Genomic DNA, 19689 nt, shown 5'->3' on the forward strand with positions numbered 1-19689 from the left:
GGTTGGGCACTCCTGGTTTAAGTTAAGTAGAGGTTGGCACTTCAATATACATCTATGAGCTTTCTTTGCACGGTCAGGAAAAAAAACCAAAACAGTAATGGGTGTCGATGCCCAAGGGTTGCTATTTTCAACGTCTTTAATTAATACAATATTTTAAATCTCATTTGCAAGACACAAATTACACCACACCTTGATTTCTTGATAGATAACATTTAATTTACAATAGCTTCAAGGCTTATGAAATGCGATGATGGTATACTGTCTGTCTTAATGGTCCCTCTTATGGTCCAGTGGGAATTTTTATTTTTATCTCATTTTTTGCCTTGCTCCAGGTTCAGTAGTCATTTCGCAATCCTAGCAAGCATAGTATCTTAAGTGAAATATGGAATGAATCAATAAAGTCGAAAGTTTAGGGTGTAGGATTTAGTGGCTTCGGTGAGCTTGCAGAACTTAAACTTCTCCAGTCTGCGAGTAGAAGAACTACAGTGGCTGACACAAAAACACGGAAAAGCAAAGCCTCTAACTGTTTTGGTTGTGTGGTGTTTGGTTTGTCTGTTGGCCAGAACAACATGCTGGACTCTGTGGGACTGGGCCCACTCCATACTTAGAAACAGCTCATACTGGTAATAAACAAACAAACAAACAAACAAACAAAAAAAACACAAGCATGATTAAAAAAACCCAACAAGTTTTACTGTTATTATTTTTTCGGTGATACTAAACTAATAACAAATGTGATTATTATATACCTTTCCTGCTAATAATGCCACTAAAATCTACACACTGGATCTTTAATCAGCAATTTGTTAGCCTATAAAATACACAATTAACCATTATTTCATATTATTACAAATGGAGATTTGTATGTAAAATAAGACATCCGACATCTTAAATTTTCGTGTTCATTATAGTCAGATCTTGTCAAACTGCACTGTAATGTCTCTCTTTTTAAAACAGAAAATGTTCAGTCCTTTGCCCAAGATACGTTGTACATTGTACGCCCAGTAAATTCTGCTGGTGTTTACATCACATGCTTATAACAGGTGCGGAGTTCTCCTCCTCTGCATTTGCTACCAGTTTATTGGTGTCGACCAGGTTAGGGTGGAACCGCTCATTGTTGAAGAAAAGTGGGTTGTCGAAGGTAGATAACTTTTCAGGAATAGGCAAGCGGCGGCCAGACCTCTTGAAGAGAAACAAGGCGATGCCCAGCCCTACGGCAATCACAATAATGACCAGCACAACTGCCAAAGTGTTGTGGCCACGGGCTAGAGGATTCACAGTCGGATTTGCTGTAGAGATTAAATAGGTAGATTATCAGTCATAAGATCAAATTTATCATTATCAGACAAATAAAAGTAATGATATTACTTACCAGTTGTCTTTGCCACTTGTAATAATACTAAAAAGATAAAAAAAATATATATATATAATAATCTAAAGACTTTCCAGAATATGTATCAAATCTGTATCATTTCTTGATCTTATACTCAAATATCAAAAATGGTTATAAATATGTTAATATTAAATATTCATATATATTATATAATATTTTTAATACCACGTGTCATACATTCTTGTCCTTGTAAAACATGACTTTAATTCATACTGAATCATATTAAGTTTAATTAGCTCACCTTTGGGTGCTTTGCAAATATATGGTCTGTCATACCACTTATGGCCTGTTATCCATGTCCCATCACTAATTCGAATCGCTCCAAAAGTGCCACTATCAGGCTGATATGGACCCCAATTACTGAAGTCCATGACGGTCCTGTCCAGCCACTGCCACATCCCTGGAGAAAAACAGAAGTCTGTATTTCTTTTTTGTGAAGATTTTTTTTTTGTTCTAGAAAAGTTAAATGAATTTGATACTCAATATTCTTTCACTCTGTGAGCACAAAACAAGATTTTGAAACACAGATTTTTTGCAAATGGGTTTGTATAACCTATCATTTAAAGTTTCTAAACACAACATTAACATTATCACCTTCATGAAGTTATTTTGGGCAAACGTGTAGCAGAACAGTGCAAATCCAATATCAGTCTTCTTTTAGCCCTGTTTTAGCTAAGGTAAATATATTACTCCTAATATGCTTAATACCTGACTATGTTCCCCACTAGGTGAATCAGAGTTTCTTTTTGCTCCATGCTGCAGCTAATAAATAAGATTTATTAAATGGCACTGAGGCCAGAAATTCGAAACAAGCTAAAGGATGCTAGACTACTGTGATGTGCTGAGAGAAACTGCAGACAAGATGATACAAAATATGCACATGTGGTACCTAAAAAGCTGATGGAAACCAAGAAACACACAAATAACAAATGGAAATCAAAGTCCTTGTATGTATACACGTACTTGGCCAATAAAGCTTACTCTTATCCATTCTCCATTTGTTGTTGATTAGACATACTGAAGTTACCATGCCATTTTCAGTACTCTGCTCAGCAGGATTTCATAATTAAGCTTAATTTTGTAACCTCTTTATTTTAAAGCTTCTTTTTTCCAGACATAGTTTCACTTGTTTATGTTCAACTGTAGCCTGTTTCTTATTAAGAAAGATCAGACAATGTCAACGTACCTTTGTGAGTTTTATACAAGCCGATCCAGTAAGAATTTTGGCTGTCTTGTTGCATTTTAATATTGCTTAGAATGAACTCTTGCTCAGCAGGACTTCCAATGCTGGCAAGAGCTCCACCTTTACAAATAAAGTAAAAAAAACAAAAAACAAAATATAGTTTATCTTTAGTAAAAGCTCAACATAGCTCTGTGATTGAGAATATGTATTTGAACATTCAGAGAAAATCATTACCATGTCTTGCACAGTTAGTAGATGCATCTGTCCACTCAATCCTGTCTGTGATAAAGAGGTAACAATAAGCTCCATATGACAGCCAGGTTTTACTCATCCTTGAGTATCTGCTGGTTTCTGGATCATCAGGGCAAAACCCAGGGAAATCAGTTGACTCTGTTGGTGGCACATCTGTGAATGAGAGAAGCTAATTACTGTATAGTGCATGCATTTAGAGCAAGAAAATTATGTCGCATCTAATACAGTGGCAAGAATTGTGACCATATTTCAAACAGGTAAAGGTAGGATGTATGTCAGCATTACGTCCATAACATTAGAGTGAGTCACATATGTATTTATTCAAATTTACATGAGCCTTACCTGTAGACTTCATGCAAATGCTGCTCATGTTTCGTTTGCAGTCAGTAGTCGTCCACTTTCCATCCTTATTCACAGACACACAATCTCGGTATGAGGATGGTTCCCTTCTATCCCAATTGGTGGAGGTCAAACGCCAGCCATCAATATATCTGAAATATCCACCAGTCTGGAAAAACAGTGGAAATCTGTAATCTGTCTTATTTATACATTAAATCATGACCCCCCCCACCCCCCTTTTTTGTTTCTTTGTTTCTTTATTTCTTTATTTTTTACAATAAGTGGTCTCCGACACTGCTGAAAAGTCTGTTAAATGTATATAAATTATTGATAAATATTATATAAATATGTAGCGCTTGTGTATCTAATTGATCTGAACACATGTACATTAATTCTGCTCTATTAGGATTGTATGGACAAAATCATTAAAAAGTTTTAGTTTAATAAAATTTCTGAATTATGAATCAACCACTTGAGAGGCTTTTTGCCCTGTACCTCCTTTTTGTTCAGTCCAATCCACAGAGGAGACTTGAAAGTCCTGGCCATAAACTCAGTATAGATCTTTGTCCACTCATTTCTCAGACTAGCCAGTTTGGCACCATCTTTTTCACAGTGCTTTCTGGCAGCATCCCAGCTCATATTCTGAGAAACAACCTTGATAGAGTCATTTAAAATCTTGACGTAGTCGGTAGGTGTTGTTTCAGGGGTGTCTGAGAGAGATGGGTCTGTTTAGGGTGAGAAATTAGACAAATTAAGTTTTTCCATTAATGTTCAAGATGTTCAAACTGTCCTGTTTGTAAAAGCCTGTTTTTTTTTTTAAACACAATACAGCACATCCTTTATTTTTACTGTTGAAATTACAGTTTTGATCATCAGGGAATATTGGCATAGAAATATATGAAAACCCACCATGTGGTGTTGGAGAACATACTCTTTATGTTTCTGTATATCAAGCCCAGTTAACACGGTGTATATTTCATGTAAATTAAATGTTGTTTGTCACAAGAAGGCCGACTTGCTCTTGCCAGTCGGTATTGCAATGACTTTGACTTTATATTGGCATTTAGACTGATATCAACTATGAGAAATTTGGGACAGATTGGTCAGTTTGCAGTTGAGTTAAAACATCTTCTTGTTTCAAGTCCAAATGTGCAAATGGAAAATAAAATATATAATAATAATAATAATAATAATAATAAAAGTGGTAATTGTACAGCATCATTGTTTCTGAGGTGGATGGTATTTCAGAGTATGTTGCTAAAAGAAAAGATTATAAAATATGCCTATGTGGCTCACATGAGCGTTTGTATATTTGAAATTGTATAACAGCAAATTGACCAATATGTTTCAAAAGTACGTAACTGTTAGCTTACTAGTTTGCCTCGCTGGTATGGACAGGTGCCACACCATGATTAAGCATCAGCTAGCCAGCATGATTTAACAAGGATTCAACAATAAGCCCACCATCAGTGTTGTGTGCTGGAAATGAAATGTTTGTGTTTTCTACGAATAGACCAATCTTTGAGTCTTATCAAACGTGAACTTAGGGGCAGACTGGACAGTGTACAATCAAGTTACAACAACTTTGTGATTCACAGTAAATAATGCACAGGTATGGCAAAGGTGTTCAATAAAAACTCAGAATATTCACTCAAAAACAAGGACCGTAAAGTTGTTAAGGCTTCTCTGATTTCGTTTGAAGTCGATCTTGTCAACCTGCTAGGAGTTTTACATCAAAGTATAGAGCATGTCATTTCCTGCCAGCAGTTCATTTAAAATCCTCGAACTGTAGCATACTCAGTGTCTTCATGCTTTTCAACATGAATTTGAGGTGGATCAGGTCAACTTGCTTGCAGGAGTGCAATGAAGCATAACATGTGACTGTTGCCAATGGGTGGTGCTTTAACTATCAGTAAATATTTATATGTCTGCAGACAAGTTGTTATCAAATACGTGAATTTTGGGGCAGATGTTACAAACCACCTCCTGTTTCATGGTGGAACATAGAAACTTTACAACTAGCCACTGCCATGAAATTCCATGAAAACTTAAGCCCTTAGGGGTCATGGATCACCTATTGAAAGCTGGGCTACCAACTATTGAAATATAAAAAAGATATAAAGTAGTTTTTGTTACCAATAGGCTGAGCTATTACTGTCAGTTAGTATTGGTTCATAGGTGTTTTCTGGCTGGGACTCTATTCAAGTATGACACATTTGGGCAGATTGGACAATGTACTCTCAAGTTACAGAAACTTGGGGTGGCATTGGTTAACAATGTTAAGGTAAGCCAGTCAGGGGCAGAGTAGAGCAGTTCACGCCCTTACCATCTTTGGTAAAACCTCACTTAATGTGTGGCTCCAAAAGACTTTTTTAAATGTTAAATATGTTTTTTAAAAAAATGTTTTTAAATGTTAAATATAAAATGTATACCACAAGGGCTACTTAATTGAAATTTTGTAAAGGGCGCTATCGAACAATTTTGAAATGTCAAATTTTCCACCTGTTGTAATGTATGTGCAAAGTTTTGTGACTGTTTGAATATGATCAATAGTCCCTCAAATATGCATTCAACAGAAAGGACAGAAAATAGACTCACCAAGATTTCGAAGACAGACGTATCCATTGGTGTCATTGCAGGACTTTTTCACCCACTTTCCAATACCAACTTGGGAATTAGGAGTCATCACAGCACATTGTCTCTGGTGAAACACAGCAATTGTGAGATAAAGAGCAATGTATGGAAAGATCTAGGTGACTGAAGACCTTTTTCATCACATTTTTACTTGTATGAGTAGGAAAAGCACAGGTATAAATAAAGAGACGAATGATGGTTGAATTCCATCTAGGTGCTTTAATTTCAGGTTTGTGGTATCGCTCATTGCTCACCATCACTGTCACTGAACGCTTAAATAGAACAGAGCAGCTGTTATTGTCAATAGCAACACCTGTGCTTTTCCTATTATGGCCGTACTTCTAAAGGGATCCCTATACATTCTTAATATTTCGAATGATTTTATATATTCAAACAAAAAAATCTTCTCAAAATTAAGTCAAGACAAGAAAAGTTATATTGCATATTAGAGTATGTCAAAAAGTATTACCTCCGTATACATTGGCTGATAGAAGTCATAATTCATCTTCAGTGTAAATTAACGATGTCAGAAGTTTGCATGGAAACACAAACAGAAAATGTCACAAACCAAACAGATGCATATTCATCAAAATTGTGAAGCAAGACATAGGCAACACAACCTCAATTTGTCATTAAAGTCTGATGTGTATCTGCTCCAAGTCAAAACAAGTGAAGTGGTATACATTACATAACAAATATCAAAAGGTTTTTACCTCCAATTCATACAGGGTGCGGTGATAAGGGTGATGGCTGTCGTAAATCTGCAATGGAGAACCAGGTTGTCAGAACTTGATCACAACACTTAATAAAGGTTGTGTGAACTTGCGGCATAACCTCAGTTGTTTAGGCCCTGAGCTGATACAGTTAGGCCTCATATACAGTAAAGTTTAAACATTTAAATGACCCCAAAAGGGTCCTCCATCACTCTGATTGGAGGATGGAGAAGTTGCATTTGAGAAACTTGCACATTTTAGTTAACAAATAAAGTATTGTTTTGTTTTTTTTGTTGGTATTTTTGTTATAGAATTCTCCACTTACGTCATTTCCCCAGTTAGTGTATCTCATCGGTCGCCCATCAGTCCAAAGAAATGAACTGCCAGGTGAACTATACAGACCAATCCACAGGTCTGTGGTAGGTGTCTCAGCCAGTTTAATAGTCAAAAACACTGAAATGGTAACACATACTGATAATGTAAATTAAGAGACAATAATCATATTAAATATCAACTTCTGCACTATAGGGCATGTGCACTTGTTCATAATGAATAGTTTTGTTTGTTCTTAGTAGACCGTAAATGCCTAAAGTTTTAAGATCTATTATACGTAGTACTATATGTTCTACTACATGAGAACAATATACACATTTTATGTTTGTAGATAAATATTTGGGATTAAAGAAATATTTAAAGTCTTATTGCAAACTACTTAAAATGTGTTCAACTGTTTAGCAATGTGGCCCATTGTCCCTGGCTTTCCCAAACTTGATACCCAGCAGACATATATATTTTTATGTCAAACATAAGTGAAATGCATTTCTCAGAAATAAACAGTTGACAATTCTCAATGTAAAAATGTCATTTATAACAGATGATGATTGCCTAAAACACACCTTGGTCATCTCTTGAGAGAATTGAGGCTATATTTCCTCCCATAGATTTGCATTGTGTCTTCGCACCCTGCCACGTTTCCTTCTGGCTGGTAATGATGTTGTAACACTATAAGTAAAACAAACAAACAAAAAAAAAATGCATTCTCAAAATAGCAATAGCGTATTTTTTTTAAATCCAAAAATAGATCAATGGTATCACGTCGAAGGCTCATTTCATGCAACATCAGTTTTTTTCTGCCAAACAACAATAAAATGTGTCCTCTGACCTTTGAGTTAAATCTTTTCCAGTTTTGTGGACAGCCACCTTTGGGAGGAACTGTGGGCGCTACAGTGGCATTGGCATGTGGTGTGCTACTGCGTTTACAGATAAATCTGTGCTCATACCCACAATTATAATCATGCCAGAAGCCTGTAAGCCAAACAAAAATATTTAATAAATAGTTAAGCAACAACAATGTTCAGTTTTACATTTAAAATTTTATCTCAGATTTTTCTGTATGAAATTAATTTTCTATATCAATTAATTTCATGACACTCACCTGTAGATACAGTCATGGCAGCACAATTCTCATCATTACGTTTGAAAGCGGGTTGATTTTCATCCCATCTTTGAAACACCACTGGAGAACCATCCATCCACCTTTTTGGAAAATAATAAGATTACATATAAATTTAAGAGTCACATCCATGGCACACTGTTACTTTCATTTCCATTCACTTTAATTTTAAATCTTGTCATAATCTGTTTCTTTGTCCCTCCTTTCCATCCACAATCCAATGAAATTACAAAGAGTGCAACATATTATGCAACCATTCATTTTATCTATGTGTTACATAGTTTTGATAGAAAACTAAACTGAACTTAAATAGATTATTATTTGATGTTTATTTAATCAGTTATTCATGATTTAATTCATACTCACCCATATGTTTTGTCAAGCTCTACGTTCAGGCCTATCCAGTAAGGCCTATCACCATAACCTTTGGCTATCTATTCACACAGTTAGAAGCACACAGTAAAGTCAGTAGAAGTCAGAATGCAGTATGTTTTCATCTAAAGTGTACAGCTAATGAGTAATGTCAGTGATGCTGTACAAATGCTTCTCACCCGTTTCCATAAAAAGACACTTTCAGCTTCACTGTTGATGGTTACCAAGTCACCATGTCTCTGCTGGCAGGAGCGCCGAGCTTCTTCCATGGATAACGCCCAATTGTTGAAATAATACTGAGAATCCTTCCATACTATCCAGCCGTCTGAGGTGTTGTTGTAGTCTGAAAATGTGTCAGAAATGTGCTTATATTTCAGTATATATATGGGTTTAGATGTCTGTTGCTTTTTGTTGCCAGCGGCATTGATCTATGGGTTAAACAGATGTTCATGATAACACAGGTTTGAATCCCACTGACTTTGGTGATTTCTTAACTTGTATCCCACTGCTACCAGCAGGTCAGAGTTGTTTTTTTCTAGTTTAGTGAAATATCTTGATTTCTACTAAATTGATTTTCAGAAAATGTCTAGACATCCATCATTTCCTGTTGATGTATCCTACAAACTTTGAGGATCCCCTGACTTTTACTCACATTACAACCAATGAGATTCACATTTGTGGCATATAGACACTCGGATGGAGAACATTGTAAACCCACCGCTTAAAGTCCCAGTGAAACAAAAATAAGAGCGTCTTTAACCTCTGTATTGCAACAACTTTCCTAGTAAAATTAAATATTTCCACTAAAACAGAATAATTGAGCAATGTACATTTACAGATTTAAATTGAGGTCTTAATGCTTATCACGATATGGAGCTAAAGTGTATTAGGACAGGAGGAGGACACAGAAGAGAGTCATCAAGTTGTTTTGCAAATGGTGAAAAAAGGGTTTTCCACACATATTTTCAAATGGACATCTCTTCCTGTCTTCTTATTGCTCTGTTAACCAGCTGCTACAACCCACAAACAGTGAAGAGCGGTTTAATTTGACCAGTTTAGCTAGCTAGTCCCCTCAAAGTCTCACTTGATTGGATGAATTTTTACAAGCAGAGTCACAAGAAATTTGGCAGAATGAGAAAAAAATCACATGGATTTTATTTAACATATTTGTCATATAATAAGAGATAAATGATCAGTCAACACAGATATACCAATAAAACTAGGAAAATGTATTTACCATTTCATGGTGACTTTAATGTCAGCATGTTGATATTGTTTAACATTTAGCTGAAGTTAGCCTCACAGAACTGCTCGCATGGCTGTAGACTTTTGCTTTTGGTGGAAGAAGTTTATCATGTAAATGTAAAGATGTGTAGCCAGTGTGCCACACTAATTATTAAAGGATGATTAACATACAGAGAAGAAACAGCAGCAACTTTAAAACATACAGTGAAGGTAAGGCTTGTGCTGAAAGCGCATGTGTAGTGTTTTCTGTGTGCTTACATAGGAAAATGGATCACTTACCAGGAGTGGCGGGGGCTGGAGGTGGTTTTGGTTTCACTCCTGTAAGGACAAGAAATGTATATGCTTAACACTGAATAGAGCACTGAAGTGACAGTGTGCAGCGCTGAGATGAGATTACGTTCACCTACATAGATTTGAGCAAAACACTGTTTTGAGGGTCAAGTTTGCTTTGTTGACCTTAAATAAAAGTTGCACTCTTATCTTCATAACTTTGGTAACTAACCAAGAGGGAAAAAAACAATTTCAGACTGTCATTTTACCTAAACGAATCTGGCACAGCCATCCTTTGTACATCTCACAGTGCACATCGTTCCAAGACCCACGTGAGTCCCGCCTGTGCATTTTGAATTCAGCACAAGATTCAACATTGTTTTTATTGTTTGGCTCTCCATCCTCCCAGTGTTGGAACTGCAGCTGTAAGCAAACCAAATAAAAAAATACACTGTGATTTATGAGTGTCCTACACTAAAACTGAAACTACAATAAAACTGATTCAATTATTAAAGTAGAGAACCGTTAACCTACCGGGGATCCATCACTCCATACGTAACCGGTGGCTGGGTCAGGGGCACTTAGTCCAATCCAGACTGTGCTATAGCTGTAAAAGATAATGATTATATAATATGGTTAATTAATTAAGTATAAAACCGGTGTAAAAAACATTAAAGAGAACGTTTTTGCCAGTGCTCTGCTGGACACAAGCCAACTGTTGTCTTCTTGTGCAGCTAGTGTATTGTCTTTTTATTTTTACTTTACTACTTTTACTGCACCGTTCTTGTAGCTCTTTTAGTTCCTCATTACTGTGGATGCTGAGCAGGTCCCCTCCAATGGCCCTGCAGTAATCTCTGGCCTCATACCAGGTCTTCCCTTCTGAAGATGAATGTGGAGATCCCAAAAACAGCTTAACCAGAAGACAAAGAAGTTCAACATTGTTTGTTAGTTTGATTTCTTAACAAGACAAAAATGTTTTACTGTCTTTGCACTTTGTGTGGCTTCTGGAGTAGTTCTGTTTGTCATAGCACAAGTCCATACACATATATATGTATCTGAACCATGGTACTTGAAATGTCTAATTTAGATGTCCTACTTAAGATGTTCCATTCAACAGTTGTAAGTTTTCAAGATTTTGATTAGTTGGATTTGACTGAGGTAAAAAGGATTAGTCTATGCTATTTAGTTTTTCAGTTGAGTTCATCTTTATGGTCAGAGTAGGACATTTGGAGCTCATGATATGCTTGCCTTTTTAAACTTGTTCCAGAGGGGGGCAGTATAGACTTGAGTGCAGTATGCCTTAAAGAGACCTATCTTGACATGTTGACTACATGTAGAATTTTCTTGCCTACATGATAGTTTGATCATATAATGTCATCATAATCAGTAGTTTATCTTTAATGATAACATTACAGACTGAATCTGGAAAGTTCAGGTCCTTAAACCCTTTTTTTCTACATATTGCAATAACTTTTTTTTTAGCACTGTGTTGCACAGTTTGCCTGAATCCTCACTCGAAACATGGAGTATCAACTTAGTACTTCTAGGAGAGAGAATAGCCAGATTGTCTGCATACATAATATGATTTACTAATCAAAAAGGCCATTTCAAGGCTTCTCAGTTGGTAAATCACTCATGTACACGTTGAACAAGGCTGGTGAACGAAGCCCCCCCTCCGTCATACTCCATTATTAATGTCAAAAGGAATGGCAAATCTATCGCTCCATTTGACGTACATAGTGTGGTTGGCATACCAATATGCGAGGCCGCTTATAATGCTTAAAGGGCATGACCCTTTAAATCAATGTCAGAAAAAAACTTTTGCCGATTAACTCAGCCAAAAAAATGGTGTTAGAGGCCTCAGAAAAGCTGATGAGAAGATTTGTCTTCTGTACATTCAGCTAATTCTTTCAAGGCATAGATTCACAATTGATAAAGTGGTTAGCCTTGAAGCTAAACTGGTTGTCTATGGTACCAAAAATATTTCCATAAACAATCTACTAATGTCCTCGCCACCACTGGCCAGTGCAGTTCTGTAACATAAACACTACTGTGTGACAAGACTCATCGAGCTAAGGGAGAGGAGATATTCAGTCACGTAGGTCAGGTCCAAAGGATAGATATAAAATTATACTACTGGATTTTTATTTTTTTTTTACCAAGCCAAATATAATACATGCCCCAGATTTTTTAAAGTCTCACTGAATATGCATATATATATATATATATATATATATATATGTGTGTGTGTGTGTGTGTGTGACTATACCTTATAGCAATAGTTTCTCGATGTTATTCGAGTCCAGGATAGTGGGCATACATTTGAGGTAGAGGTGGGTGGTACAGGAGTTACAACTGCCCCCTCTGCCAGGTGTTTGCAGATGTATTTCTCCTTATTGGTGCAGGGCAGCACATCCCAGAGGCCAGCAAAAATCCCAGTTGTCATGGCAATGCAGCCCTGTCGGAGACCTAGCATTGTCAGGGGTGATATCATAAACTGTCAGTTGTGAAGTCTCTCTCTGCCACATCTTACAGATGAAAATTAAAACCTAAACATACCTGGCATTTCAGCATTCCAGTGAGTAAACTTCACAGAGTCTGTGTTGGTCCACACAAATTGATCGATGTTTTTCTGGTTCGAGAGGCCTAGCCAGAAATATTTCTCTGGTCTCAACCCAACCAAGCTGACGAGGAACGCATTATCCACCCTGGAAATATTTATGTAATAAGGTGTTACTACATTTTATATGGTAACAAAACTTTTTATGACATTTTGAAGCTCTCAGTACATTGGCCTATGTAGTTTTGCTGAGAACATTTGGAGTTAAAATACATGTTCTTACCCATTTGAAACATCAGCTAAGTAAGAATTTGAGCTCGTGCAGTCATCTTTGGCTTCATCAAAAGTTTTGGTCTGCATCCCTATAAAGTAGCAGTATGAGCCATGTCTTCTCCACCGCTGGATTTTTGGAAAAAAGAAAAAAAAAGAAGAAGAAAGATAATTTTATGATTCAGCTGTTGAGACAATTTTATGATGAAAAAGACAGAAAAACAGATCCCTCCAACTATCAACATGGTTGATTTAATTTTCACTAACTTTTAAAACCTATATATATCAGAAAAATATAAAAAGTGCTACAATCACAGAAATATTCACTAAAAAGCTGGCCTAATGCACTACAAGTATTATCAAGTTAAACATTATATTTTAAGTTGCATTAATGTTTTTTGTCCACTTGAGGGAACTCTATAACACTTTGACAAATGTAAAGCCCTAATTTATTTTTTCTTATACTGTCACATAGTAATAAGCAACATTATCATTCATTTGAAGTAATGTTCTTAAACACCTACAAATGTTATCTGTTGTCACTGATGCTGCTCAACTGTGTTCACCAGGTAACTCACTAACTTTGTCTTCTTTTTTACCTAGGCACATATCATGTAGGGTACCATGAATTTATTAGAGCTTTGCTAGGGACAACAAAAACACTGAGCTGAAAAGGCTAAAAACCTTTGTTGAGCTTTGGGGATGTTAGAATTAGATGAAGTGCCTGGAAGTTCAGGCATTACATCCACCTAAAGTTCAGGAATTATTTTATAAATAAGAGAAACTACTTTTAATACTTATACTAATAAAAAGTAAACTTAACGCACAGCTTTGCAGCCAGGGTCCTTCTCCACTTGATCTCCTGTGGGTACTGAGGCACTCATCTTCATGCAAATGTAGCCATGTTTTTCCTCACAAGAACGATCCTCCCAGTTCCCATTCTGCAACAATTTACCATCATATATGTATTTTTGTGTAAGGTACAGCAGTCAGTGCACTTCTTAATCAAATGTGGAACAAAAATGTCAAAGTCTTAAAACTGAGGGTATGTTCTGTACATTTACACGAAGACAATATTATGTGCAGCACAACTAAACATGCTCCTTACCTGTCCCCTGATGAGAACACAGTCCTTTACATCAGTAGAGCTAACAGGTTTCCCAAATTGCCAGCTAGTGAAGCTGACAGTAGAGTGGTCAATCCACTCAAACAGCCCCTCTGTCTTCTTGTCATTCAGTCCAATCCAGAGCTCATCGGAGGATTCTGCAGACATGAGCAAAAGAAACGTATCTTTCTGTGAACCTCGTGCAATTGACTTCATTTGTTTCTAGGAATAACAGTCATCTGCACATGTTAATAATGTGTTGTTTTTTCTTTTAATTTGTCCTACTCAACTGGTTCATTCATGCTTTCCAAACACTGGCTGATGTTTCAACTGTTTGACTACCAGCTGGCTAGTATACAGTAATACTATTTCATAAACAAATGAAAGTCATCAAAGGTTTCCTGCAGCATAATATAGCAGAGGCATTAACATAATTTTTAAGAAGTAATTCCACAAATGTAATTTTGACTTTCAGGGAAAAAGTACAGAGGTGTTTTGTTACAAAGGGAATGGCATGCATTTATTGGATAGGGTAGTTGGTTTAACTATCATCTGGTAATTAAAGTGATAATAAAATAAGATCTCAGGATCTGTCAACTTCAGCTCAGCACATGAAAATGAATGATGTTAAAGTGTAAATTTCCTTAGAGGTATTTAAACAGTGCAGCACATAACAATGCCTGGAAAAAAGCTGGGAGAAAGGATAGCCTGGGGGCTCTGCTCTATGTGGTAAGGATTTCTTCCTTAAAGAAAAACTTGAGTTTTGTTTGTTTTTTATTTTCTCACGTACTGTATCCAAGTTGAGATATGACAAAGCTTTGGTCCTCCACATTGCTGATGCTGACTAGGTCCCCTCCAAAGTTACGACACTCCCTCTGAGCCTCAGACCATGTTTTCTGGGTTTGATTAAGGTAGAAGCAGTGGCCACTGTAGGGAATCCAAGGTCTTGAACAAAATCCTGTCTCAACAGCTGATCAAAAAAAACAAAAACAAAGATAGAGAAAATAATATCGGGACTTAATGACAGATATTCAGTGTAGCTATATGCAGGGATGTGTAGAGCAGCATAGAATTGATATTTGTCGTTACCTTTTGTGGGCAGTACCTCGGCCTCTTTACTGTAACAGATGTACCCGAGTTTCTTGCTGCAAGGTGAACTTTGCCAGGAGTACTCTGCAGCAGGTTCAACAATTGCACAGTTGTGTCCTGGGTCAGGAAGTGGATGTCCTAAAAACAAGATGATGGTTATATTTAACATTTGTTTGGCAAACAGACTCATGAAAGCCTTCTTATTTGTCTCAGTTTTACAGTCTTGCACATGGGCTCCTGTAAAACCTCAAATTTTAATGTATATACGCTTGGGGTTTTGCATGTATAAAATATAATGTGATACTTTGTGTCCTTTAGAGATGCTGGAAGATAGATACTGGAACTTTTATTTCTCTTGTATATGTTTGACAAATGTGAGAGTGACTTAAGTTTTCTGCTGTCTACTTATTAGCTTACTACTTTTCCTGAGGAAAAGCACAGATTGTTTGCTCAAATCAGTTTCTATTAAATAACCTTATTAAGTAACCTCATTGTAAATTCAGTACTATTGGAGGCTAATGTGAAGTGAGTTTACAAATTCACAACCATCTGGATTATAATCATTAAGATTTTCTGGTACAGATTTGAGCATAATGGAGAAAGGATTTAACTTATCTGCTTATGTTTAAAAAATATTGTTGCTAATACATTTTATTCATCCTAGTTACAGGAATAAATGTTGGCAGTGTTGAAGATGTAAAATTTCATAGTGTAGCAGATATGTTGAAACTTATGTTTCAGCACAAAAACCCCTTGGTTGTAGACAGGAATAGATCATGTTTGGATTAAAAACCTGTTTTTGGTGTTGCCATTGAAGTTGAAAACATGCCTACCTGAGTCCCATTTCAGATAGCGGTAAGGCCTTCCATTAGACCATTTCCAGCCATGTTCTGGATCCACGATCAGCCCTATCCAAAGCTTAGTGCCCGCTGTGCCTAGTATTGCTGTTGTGGGAATGGAGAAAAAAATGACAAAATTATCTCTAATTGTCCCTCTGTCAGGAATTGTTGGTGAGGCCCAATTATTTCAATGAGAGAACAGTATTTGCGCAAACAAAGAGATAATAATAATAATAATAATAATAATAATAATAATAACAGTAATAACAGTAATACATGTAAAGGTTGCATTAAAGGTTCAGTGTGTTGGATTTAGGGGTTTATACTGCCAAAATGGAATATAACATACTAAGCATTGTTTTCATCACTGAACTTCACAGATGATTTGTTCATTTGTATAAACAGGTATTTCCTGTAACTTAAGCCCACTGGAATTGGCTGCTGAGTCCCCTTTGTTTTTTTCAGACAAAAGACACAACTGATTCCCAGAATTCTGTATTTTTTACACTTTTGTGTAAAACATTTCCCATTCAATCATCATTGGTCACAGTGGCACTTGCCCCACAAGATCATTACTGCAACAAAAGAAGCAACTGTCTTCTTTTTCTTGTCTCCTGGGACACCCTGGCCTGTGCTGCAGCTTCAGCTGCCTGCCCCTTCTCCAACTCTTTGTCATCTTTGCTGCATGAAGCGGCAGGCAAATCTCTCTCGACGCGTGGCTGACGCAGACGCAGAACTCTATGGGGTGTTTCCACCAGTAGGTCAGTTTGGTTTGGTCCAGTTCGGCTCAGTACGCATTTTTTTGTATTTCCGTTGTGAAAAGTTGTCGATGGAACCTTTGAAACTATTCCTATTTTTCCCTCTGCTTTGGGATCCAAGCACACAGATCTGATACAAAAAGGTGGAGCTAGAAATTCTGCAGTCAATAGAGAATGAACTGACTGACTGCAGACTTCACTCTGTATCACTGGTGAACAAGGAAATACAGCTAGTACTGCTGGAGGGAGCAGTGAGTGATGGTGGAAAACTCTATGCAGATCTAGGGTCCAGGTGTTAGATTTGGTACTAAAGGTACTACACCAAAAGTCTTTGATGGAAACACAGTTTTAGTGGCAGAGAAGATTAAAAAATTTTTGCAATAGCGGCTACAGCAAAGTCTCTGTGTTAACTTTGTAATGAAAGGAATAAGACAGCAGAGTAAGCGCCAAACCGCAAACTCTGTAAGGACAAAGAGCAACCAACTTCCTCTTGTCTGCACCATTAAAATGCAGCACAGCAATAACCACACTGGAACTACAATGCTTCTAAGTCAGGCTCATCCGCAAAAGAAAGCAGCCCTCTGTGGAAACTCTGGCTCCCTGTAATTATCTCCCGAGCAATGAATACTGCAGTGTTAATCACTAGGTTCCTCTAAATCCTACAGACTGGTCTTTTAAATTATCTTAATAATAAAGGAATCCATTAGTGGGAAAACAAAAAGCACATAATTATTTCAAGTGCCCACGTGTATGCTTCTTTTATCCAAACATTCAGCATAGAGTCAGTTTCACCTTACCTGTGACATAAGCCTGTTCGTGGGGATCGTTGATACTGAGCAGGGAGGCACCCTGCTGTTTGCAGCTGGTTGAAGCCTGGGGCCAAGTCAGAGCTGCTTGTGTGTTGAGCTGGTAATAGGCTCCTGTTGTTGGATGTTTGGTCCAGCCATCTTTTGCTATAAATGCATATTTTAAAAAAAACAAAAAAAAAAACAACATATATTTTGTTAACTACCAAAAAATTTTTTTACTACTATTATTACTATTTTTGTCCTAATTGAATGATATAGATCACCGTAATTAAATAACAACTTTTGGGCAAACCTTAACCCCTCTCCTCTGAAGAATTTTACTGAGCAATGCAGCGATGTAAATGCATGTACCTCGGTCATAATCACTGCATAATCACAACCTGATTACTTACATTTTTTTAAAGTTTGTATGAGTGATTTTATTCCGCTGTCTGTATCTTTTCTATTCTTGGCAAAACGGCCTTCATGAAAGGCTTTTCGAAATTAGAGGTAGGTTTGGATGCATATTGATGACATGATAGCTACTTGAAAATTAATTACTAATGATATAGCAAAGACAGCAAGCAACACAGTAACTAACCTACAGTAACTCCACTTTTTTTATTCAGTTCTCTCTTTTTTAAATCTTGTATGAATGAAAATAGTTGTGTTGCCAGAGACTGATCCTGAAAGCTTTCATAACCCACTTTTCAATCCATGTACACTTGAATTGTGTACATGACCTCATCTCACTGTAGTATAACAGAACATACTCTAAGTTTTCACAGGCAGTACTCACAAGTAACTGGGCAGTATCCCCAACGTTCACTTTGGTATTTTGTTTCAACAGCACACCAAAGTTTCTTTTCTGGAGAGTCAATTGTAGTGCATTCTGAGTACCACTGGTCTTTGTACAGAAAGGGAAACATGCACGGCAGTCCAGCTGCATTTCCACCAATGGCATAGAGTTCTAAGAAGTGATAAGAAAAAGGAAAGATAAGTTTCAGTGCCTGTAGTGATTTGCCTCTTTTTTTGACTCATGACAAACCACTTCAAAACATGATGCTAAACTGTATTTTAAATGCAGTATAGAGTCCTGAAAATATGTGTTCTACTATGTCTTTACCACAATTCAGATTAGGATTTATGGAACAAGTATGACTGTATGGCATGTGTCGCACATAGCAATGCATGGTAGCTATTAAGCAGTTTGATCCTCTGTTGGTTTAAGCTAACATGGAAATATAATTTTTACTTTTCATATCTTTATCTAACAATCTATTTTAATCTCTAAAACTGTCTTCATCATTCCATTTGAAGTTATTGAAAAATAATTGTGATTTAGTGTGTATTGTGCAAGTTCTTTTACTCTGGTTTTATACTTTACCTCTGAATGTTCTCGAACAAGCACCATTGGGTGTCCCTGAAATTGTGAGGTGGTTATTGGGTCCTATTGTTTTGGAGAGAACTGCTGCACTATCACGAGTGAGATCAATGTAGAGCTCTTGGTCTTTCAGGGCGAGCACTGTTCCATTCTTGCATTCCCATTTTTGGAGGTCGCTTTCTTCGTCACAATCGTAGAGGTTTATCTCACTTCCAACACTCTTCCCCTGGACTCCCAGGCATTTGTTTCTTATTTGAACCAGCAGTCGGTCACTGGTTGTCCAGCGCAAGTCACTGCATTGGTTGTTTGTTTTAACCAAACAAAAGCCAGTGTCCTTATTAGTTAGTTGAAATGGCGTATCTGTTGAGAAAGAATTACGCAATTTTGAATGTCCATTGCAAAAGAAACTGGAAAATCCTTCATCTGTTTGTACAGTCTTTTCCTGGGTTGTTTTATTTGTGTCCAACTAAATTGTATATTATATGGATGATACTACTGCCAAGTTTTCAGAGGATAAACAGGAATTTAGTAAGCAAACAAAGTTAAAACAATCCCATTACATTATAATCATCCTGTGTCTGCAAAATATAAATATAAAAAGTAATACTGCATTCACCTTGATACTGAACTGTAGCAAATATACAAAAAAATATTTTGGATTATATCAAGGTCGGTTGCAAACACTAACATGCACACTGGTGCATGGTAAAGGACACAATAGTCTCACATTAAAAGTAAAGTGCACATCTTGACAATCTCACCAAAAAATAAAAAGAGAAAAAGAAAAGTTGTAATACTGTACCATCTATAGTCAAACATTGTAATGTCTGGATGAGGAGCACAAAGGCTGAATAAGTTTTCTTCATTGATGATCTTCTGAGTTCTGAAGACATTGTCCATGCATTTCTCACAGAGGATACGAGTAGTGTGAATGATTAATGAAAGTCAGTCTTAATAGTAGTGACACATCCTGTCGTGTCATGCTGCTTTTTTTTTTGTGTGTGTGTTGACGCAAACCTGTTTTTTCCAACATTTTACTTCC

The 19689-nt window shown here is 36.7% G+C and overlaps 1 protein-coding gene across 1 annotated transcript; it reads right to left on the reverse strand.

The window, feature by feature from the left end:
- Positions 1-118: 118 nt before the first annotated feature.
- Positions 119-19609, reverse strand: LOC121950866 (macrophage mannose receptor 1-like). Its single transcript, XM_042496949.2, has 32 exons — positions 19450-19609; positions 18651-19007; positions 18063-18233; positions 17273-17428; positions 15712-15822; positions 14879-15016; positions 14580-14759; positions 13793-13947; positions 13512-13625; positions 12698-12813; positions 12414-12562; positions 12124-12323; positions 10634-10764; positions 10389-10461; positions 10124-10277; positions 9864-9902; positions 8519-8682; positions 8334-8401; positions 7950-8050; positions 7677-7819; positions 7411-7516; positions 6840-6967; positions 6515-6562; positions 6271-6306; positions 5766-5868; positions 3663-3892; positions 3171-3336; positions 2811-2981; positions 2580-2696; positions 1635-1793; positions 1373-1399; positions 119-1289 (listed from the first exon to the last, which is right to left on the reverse strand). The coding sequence occupies exons 1-32, from the start codon at positions 19538-19540 to the stop codon at positions 1027-1029; spliced, it is 4365 nt and encodes a 1454-aa protein (XP_042352883.2). The 5' UTR covers positions 19541-19609; the 3' UTR covers positions 119-1026.
- Positions 19610-19689: the final 80 nt, after the last annotated feature.

Source organism: Plectropomus leopardus, chromosome 12, assembly GCF_026936395.1.
Source record: "Plectropomus leopardus strain MGB_pleo_1.0 chromosome 12, ASM2693639v1, whole genome shotgun sequence".
NCBI lineage: Eukaryota > Metazoa > Chordata > Actinopteri > Perciformes > Serranidae > Plectropomus > Plectropomus leopardus.

What these genes read in the sequence shown, in the direction of transcription:
- LOC121950866 (XM_042496949.2), bottom strand. Translation starts at nt 19,540, where the DNA reads ATGTCTTCAGAACTCAGAAGATCATCAATGAAGAAAACTTATTCAGCC. An exon ending in ACAATGTTTGACTATAGATG is followed by an intron (nt 19,008 to 19,449) that starts GTACAGTATTAC and finishes CTTTCTCAACAG; the next exon opens with ATACGCCATTTCAACTAACT. An exon ending in TTGGACTGAACAAAAAGGAG is followed by an intron (nt 3,337 to 3,662) that starts GTACAGGGCAAA and finishes CTGTTTTTCCAG; the next exon opens with ACTGGTGGATATTTCAGATA.